Source organism: Lepisosteus platostomus, chromosome 26, assembly GCF_059453375.1.
Source record: "Lepisosteus platostomus isolate fLepPlt1 chromosome 26, fLepPlt1.hap1, whole genome shotgun sequence".
Classification (NCBI taxonomy): domain Eukaryota; kingdom Metazoa; phylum Chordata; class Actinopteri; order Semionotiformes; family Lepisosteidae; genus Lepisosteus; species Lepisosteus platostomus.
This window is the reverse complement of record NC_142636.1, coordinates 6,926,901-6,934,302: the sequence shown is the minus strand read 5'-3', so window position 1 is coordinate 6,934,302 and position 7,402 is coordinate 6,926,901. Positions and strand designations below refer to the sequence as shown.

Sequence of the window (7,402 nt, the reverse complement as noted above, 5' to 3'; positions counted from 1 at the left end):
AGATGTGCAATAGACAAGAAATCATAATGAGGTAGATGGTGATGGTGTAGGTGTGGTCCGAGGGGGATGGCTAAATGTGTTCGCCAGTCTCACTGCTTGTGGATAGAAGCTATTGAAGAATCTAGTGGTAAGTGTCCGTATGCTCTTATATCTCTTGCCTGAGGGCAGTGGGGTGAAGAGCTCATGCCCGGGGTGGTGACTGTCCTCTGTGATGGCCAGAATTCTACCACGGCAGCGGTCCTCATAGAGCTGTTTAATCTCGGTGAGACCACAGCCGATGATCTTCTGGGCCTCATTGACCATTCCCTGCAGTGCCTTTCTCTCTCGAGAAGAGGTGCTGCCGTACCACACGGTGATCCCGTTGGTGAGGACGCTCTCGATGGTGCAGCGATAGAAGTTCACCAACACAGGTACTGGCATCCCCCATCGCTTGAGGCACCTCAGGAAATAAAGGCGGATATAGAGGTATGACTGGAAATAATGCAAACACTGTATAAAAGCAGAAGGCTGTTTTACATTTCATCCTTTTTCTACCCAATCCAGGGTTGCGATGGAGTCAATCCCAGCATGCAACAGGCACAAAGTGTGTCCACGCCGGACACACACAAGCACAATCACACACTCACACCAGAGCCAGTTTTCACAGAAGCCAGTTAACCCACCAGCATATCTTTGGACTGTGAGAGCACATACAGTACGAACTCCCACACACACCCCAGGTCTGACTGAATAGGATGCATTTCCATGCTTATATACCATATTTCCATTGTATTATTGGTCATGTATACAGGGTTGGTGGTAGGATAAATAATAACAATGTAACTTTGTTTTGCCTCATTGTCAAGATGATCATTTAAACAGCAACTTCATTACTAACTGTATTGTTCTAATTATGTATCAAAAACACAAACCATACATCTACTGCGAGTTAGCAGGTGAACCAGGTGCCAGGATATTAATATTACTATATCATAATTTGTGAGATTCTACGTGGCTTCCTGGCTTTCAGTGTTCATTGTGCCAAACTGGCATTTTATTTCAGCTCAAACCAGCCTGTTTAATGTAAGATGAACTCTGTTGTCTTAATTCCTCACCTTCAGTCTGTACCCCAGCTAAAGGCATACAGAAACAACACAAATGTATTAATCTTAACATGTTTTAAACACTGTCCTCATATGCAATTCCAAACCTTTCTCTCTTAATCATTTTGTTTTAGCATAAGGTGTTTATAATATTAGGTGAAGTATTCAGTCAACTATATTGAAAGCCTGGTACAGTGGAGCCTTTGATAAATTGTACTGCGAGGAATATTTTTAACATCAGGATTTTGTTCTGGATATGTAATAAAGCTTATCCATTTTATGTTCTTTGCATTTTTAGTTATCATTTTTTTAACACACTGTGTTCATGTCTTTTGCCTCTTAATTTGAATGGTACTGATCCGTGAAGTACCCATTTTAATTTTCAACCTGATAAATTAAAATTTTCTTAACCTAGTAACACTGACAGCTTTTTACAGATACACTATATTCCTGAATACCCTCATGAGAAATTGGTCTTTTTAATCTAGACCTGCATGTAAATGGCACACAGGTGAGATCGTATAAGCACACAATAATTTGATATAGAAATGTGACCCATCGTCATATTTCGTTTTTATGACACGGCATATATGAATGTGCAGTTTTACACATATAAGCGGAGTATTTTCTGCTTCAACAAGACCCCCTTAGAATATCTTAATTGTTTCATCTCTGACTGTGGATTCTTGCTTGCTTGTCAGCCAAAAAAAACAACAGACAATTTGGCAAGAAAGCATGACCATACTGCAGGCTTCAGAGTAGTCCTGACTTAACTTGACTTAACTTAACTTAATGATTCCTTCAGTGATCAAAAACCTAAATTAGTTTTTTTTTCTGAAGCAATGAATTTCACTGGTGATCTATAATGCCTGAGAGTTTATGTGCTAAGCTGCAAAACACATCTTAGGTATTAAATATGGTTACTTGTTTCCTCAATTAAAATGCTTATGTTGCTATCCAGATAGCCTACAAGCATTGGGTCAGTAACAGCAGTAAACTGCTTCAGATGCACTTCAGTTGTAGTTGGTGATGTACAGCATATATGGGTTGTATACCTGGTTGTTGATCTTGAATTGCTATAGTGCAGAGTGCCTATAGCAGTGGGGACTTCAGGAATGATGTCATTGAGATGTGCCAAGGCAGAATAAAGAGAGACTGAATGTGAACTGAATATAAACATGTGAAAGGCTGTATCACTCATGTTGCAGTTTTACAGGTTAAAGAGAACTAGTGGCAGCACAGGTCCTTGATTCATGGTAGTCTGTGATATTGGCTTTGGAGGAGCAGCAGTCTCTGCTGAAGTAACAATGAAACTAAAAATAATAAAATCATTACTAAGGAGAAAGAACTGATATTTGGACATAAGATCAAATCAACCACTTTCAGAATACAGCTTGTGCAATGGGAACTTTATCTATCCATACACTTTCACCTTCACAACTATATCTCACACTGCCCACCTAAACAGTCAATGCGTGCCTGTCCGGCCATGGGAGATCTGCCTTTCAAAAAACTGTTTAAGCCTCAATGATGATGAAATCATCTTCAGAAGGAAACTTTAAAATTCCTCCTGTTTAACAAAAATTTGATCTTCAGTGTGTGAGAGGGGTGTGAGCCACCTGTGTTAGGAAGAGGACTATAGAGGAGGTGTGAGCTCTTCGACCCAGCCCTGCTGATCATCATGCAAATTTCAATCAGGCTACAGGTCGTGTAGAGAGACCCTCTGTATTTATACGGGCTGAGGGACGAGCCCGTGCTAAGACCTCACCAGCCACAGCAGTGAGATCCGCCAGCCAGTTTCCCAGAGAGGCGACGCCAGCTCACCAGGTGAGTCTAACCTTTTTTCCCAGGAAAGAAAACTGAACAAGAAGACTGTTCAATTAATCGCATGGGACATTTTTAAAGAGGAGCAAGTAATGGGTTTATTCCCTGCTGAAAAGAGAAGAAAGAAAACACAACGTTTTGGCCGTGGAGCCTTCTTCAGGTGTGGCCGAAACGTTGTGTTTTCTTTCTTCTCTTTTCAGCAGGGAATAAACCCATTACTTGCAGCCCATGCATGCTGACGCAGCTACCCACCTGAACATTTTTAAAGAGGATGCAATCAGCAATCATTTATAAAAATACAAGTAATAGGTTTATTTCCTGATGAAATGAGAAGAAAGAAAACACAAGGTTTCGGCCAAATCGTTATGTTTGCATCCTACACATGCTTCCTTTGCAGCCTACACATGCTGATGCAGCTACCCACCTGAACTACATTTGTAAAAATTTATGGCTAACAATTTTACAATAGATTTTAATGCTCTTGTTGGTACACATAGCATAAACCTTCAAGTGTTTTACTTCCTACTTTTTTACGATTTACTTGACAGATCGTCACAAAGGTATAACACTTCTCCAGTGTTACCTTCCCCTTAATTACGCTTTTCATTCAACATTTGAATGTTAATTACTACAGGTTAGCTTGGGTGAGTAGAAACCAAACGTATTACTGAGCAATATTTAATTCACATTGATCAGCTAATCCATCACATTTACCAATCAAATTTCATTCACTCGTTTTTAGAAATTCCTTGTTTTTAACACCATTTTGTCCTCTGTACACCTCCACATAGTTAAAAAGCTACTGTTGTACCATCAATTTACAGATCAATTTACAGATTTATCACGATTAATCTTAGAACAAAATAGCACAAACATTTAAACAATATTTTTCTATAAAACTGTTTCTGTATAAAGAAGGAAAGCATAAAATGATGAAAAGCAAAACAAAGCAAAAAGCACAGCAGTACGCATGATAGTTGATCATATTTCAAGACTGTAAGTCTATTGTTATGTCATTTTATACAGATCACTGTTTCAGCTGGCATGTGCACAGGCAAAAATAAAATTAGCAGTTTTAATTTTAATGCATTTAAGAATTAATTTTTCTATTAGGTGCCATTTGGAATTTAAAATATAAATATGTAAAGATAGGTCCTAATAAATTCAACAACAACAACAACAACAATTATTATTAATATAGTGGACATCGGGCCAACAACCCTACTCTTTTCAAGACACCCTGGGATTTTTAATGACCACATACAGTAGAGTCAGGACCTCAATTTTACATCTCATCCGAAGGGTGGTGCCTTTATACAGTTTAGTCCTGTCACTATATGGGGGCATTAGGATCCACCACAGGGTGAGCACCCCCTGCTGGCCCCACTAACACCTCTTCCAGCAGCAACTATAGTTTTTCCAGGAGTCTCCCATCCAGCTACTGACCAGGCTCACACCTGCTGAGCTCCAGCAGGCTGCCAGCTGTGAGCTTCAGGGTGATATGACTGCTGGCATTCACTGGCATACTTAGTTGTTTGTACATCGCATTACATTAGTCATTACAGTGACTAGAGAGCAGGAGGGGCCCAATTACGTCACAATCCGTGGGAACTCTCGCTCTTGCCCACAGCAAGACCAGGGTTTTTTGATAACACAGGAACTTACGGTACTTTCACAAAGTGCACCATTTTGTGCTAAATTCAGAAGTTTTCTATACCGTCAATTAATTTAATTTGTCACGGAAATCTCATAACTTGTCTGAGAAACTGGGACTGCAGTTCCCTTTTAGTGAAAGGTAAGTTTCTAACCCCAGTTAAATTCTTCTACCACCAGTTTCAATTCCTTGTTACCTTCAGCCCAGTTAAGCCCTTCGCAGACCAGAAGGAAATGATCATGAGACCCAAATCATCGATCATCTGGAGTCCCAAGAAAATCCCGCTGGATGTCTGCCTGCTCCTCTTGTGAGTATGAATGCTGCAAAAAGCTCTTCTTTTTGAGTCTGCACACTGAAGAACTGTATAAAGAATTGCGCTTCCACTTGGGATCAAAATCGTGTGCTTTATGCACCACATTAAACAGCTAGTGTGTACCCAGAAACCTTTCAAAATCGTATTCCAGGCTGAAAGGAAAGGAAAAGAGACACAACGTTTTGGCCATGGAGCCATCTTCAGTTGTGAAAATGTATTTTTGCCTCGTTCTGCTGACGCAGCTACTTGAACTTCTTTTAAAACCTTCATGATAATTCTGAAAAATCATTTGCATCACAAAAGCAGGACTTAGGGGAATATTAAGCATCCTAACGTAAAGTCTTCTGATTTGCAAGGTTCAAGTGCCCCCAAAATATTTATTTCAACACCATGCAGATACAGTAGCTACCATTTTCATCTGTCGGAGAAATTTGTCATCAGGTAGCGTACATGTGGGTCAAGTCCACCAGTAGGTAGAAACTAGGACCCCAGGAACCTAGGGGTGGGAGTGAGGGGCTGAAGAGAGAGGGAGTATCCAGTAACCAAAATGGAGGGCAAAGATCCATTATCTTAAAGGTCAATTAGCACTGAAAGAACAAACGAAGAGACGAGTTGAGCTCTGCGAGTAATCCTCACTAGTGAGCATGGAGAGGTGTGATTGAAAGGCTTAACTAGGGAGGAAAGAGGAAAACGGTTGGATAATCGATTCATTCTGTGAGCAGTGCACATTGGAACAGGGCAGCGAGTGCGTGGTGACTCTGACAATGTGACAAACATTTAACTGAACTTTTTTAAGACTCTTAATTCATTTTGTGAAGAATGTAATGCAAAGATCAATATGACGACTCTTCAATGATAATTCCAAAATAAGTAAGGCATTCTGCTGCAGGAAAACTTCAACAGGGTATGACAAGATGTGGATAGATTAAGTTTTATATTTGAAACAATCTGGTAATTTGAGCATTTTCATGAAATAATGTGCAACAATCCACAAAATTGCACATTTTTTGTATCTGTAAAAATGCATAATAATTAAAGGGTGCAATTGTTTCCAGAATCCTTGCCATCAATTGCTCTGGGGACAGGAGGTTCTTTGATGACACAGAAGCACCTGAGTTTAACAATGAGGACTGGATGAGAGAGATTCCAGACAACACTCTTCTTTCGGCAGTCAATATCCCCGGCACCCATGACTCCCTGGCTTTACACTTTACACGGATGGCTATATGCCAAAGCTGGACATTAGACAAACAGCTACAGGCAGGAATCCGTTTCCTGGATGTTAGAATACAGTGTTTTCCTCTCTGTGGTGACCCAGTTATCTGCCATGGAATAACTCCCCAGTTCGACTGGTTTAGCAATGTGGTGAAAGTAGTCATGGAGTTCTTGCAGGACCATCACACAGAGACTGTTGTGATGAGGCTGAAGGCAGAGCTTTGTGAAACTGGTGTCAATACTCTTGAGCAGGTAAAGAACATGCTGAATAACAATGGGGCTGCAGAGGCTTTGTGGGAGAGCACAGCTGTGCCGACAATGGGACAAGTTAGAGGAAAGCTGGTGATACTGCAGGAGTTCAGGGGTGAGACACAGTGGATCAGGTATGACTCACTGGACATTGGCGATGAATACCAGGTGCAGAACATCAACCAGAAGTGGACAAGCGTCCAAAACCACCTAAACTCGGCCGTTCAGGGGGACAAACAAAAACTCTTCCTGACCTTCAGCAGCGGCACGGGCATTTCTGCTACACAAATAATCTGTGCACTGTGTCCCCACCATGTGGCACAAACAATTAATAACAAATTATTTGATTATTTGCCAACTTTAGCCAGTAACAAAAATCGTCTGGGGATAATCGCCATGGACTTCCCATCTGCCCAACTGATCCGAAGGATCATCCAGCTGAACCAGCAGACAAACCGAGGCAGATCGAACAGCCTTCCCTCTTGAACGATTTCCTTTAAGCATGTTTCAGAAAGCCAGGTCTTCAAACAGCTCTTCAAGCTTCTCCTTGTCAGCTTCAGACACAGCAGGTTATAAACACGCCAATGAGCTTTGAACCATCATTCAAGCTGAATCGCAAGCCTTAATTAATCTTAAAAAGAAAGCCGCTTTGTGTAGCCTCTAAAAGTGTGAAACGATTTCTCAAATTCAACAAAATTAAGCTTTTGCTATTATTATTTGATTAATAAAATGGGGGTGGGAAGAATCATAAAAGTGCAATTGTTGCATGCCACGCTGAATGTGCTACGTTTAAATGCTTACATGAAATAAAGATTTAAAGCATTCTTGTTTGAATCATTCTTCACTGCCAAGTATCTGGGTGGAGCTGTTCCTTTTTATACCAGAAGATGGAAGTGTGGGTCTCTCTTAATTGTAACACAGTAAGAGCAGTGCAGGAAGTCCAGTAAAAGCCCACACAATATTTACAGTACAGACAGCGCTGGACTCACCCGTAGCATGAGTACAGGACTGAAAATGAGATCGATCCAGTTTTTATGCTGTAGAGGAGCAGTGAAAATTTCCAGT

General features: G+C 40.8%; 1 protein-coding gene across 2 annotated transcripts; it reads left to right on the top strand.

The window, feature by feature from the left end:
• Positions 1–2,824: 2,824 nt before the first annotated feature.
• Positions 2,825–7,161, top strand: LOC148639871 (uncharacterized). Of its 2 annotated transcripts, none has more exons than XM_088621007.1 (3): positions 2,825–2,909; positions 4,763–4,867; positions 5,929–7,161. In XM_088621007.1, exons 2-3 carry the CDS (start codon positions 4,794–4,796, stop codon positions 6,821–6,823), a joined length of 969 nt encoding a protein of 322 aa, XP_088477133.1. In that variant the 5' UTR covers positions 2,825–2,909; positions 4,763–4,793; the 3' UTR covers positions 6,824–7,161. The 2 variants fall into 2 exon arrangements, with proteins under 2 accessions (XP_088477133.1, XP_088477131.1); XM_088621005.1 differs by having other exon boundaries at positions 2,831–2,909; positions 4,740–4,867.
• Positions 7,162–7,402: the final 241 nt, after the last annotated feature.

Coding starts and splice junctions, on each gene's coding strand:
- LOC148639871 (XM_088621007.1), top strand. CDS start 4,794: ATGATCATGAGACCCAAATCATCGATCATCTGGAGTCCCAAGAAAATC. Junction 4,868..5,928: donor GATGTCTGCCTGCTCCTCTT/GTGAGTATGAAT, acceptor AATTGTTTCCAG/AATCCTTGCCATCAATTGCT.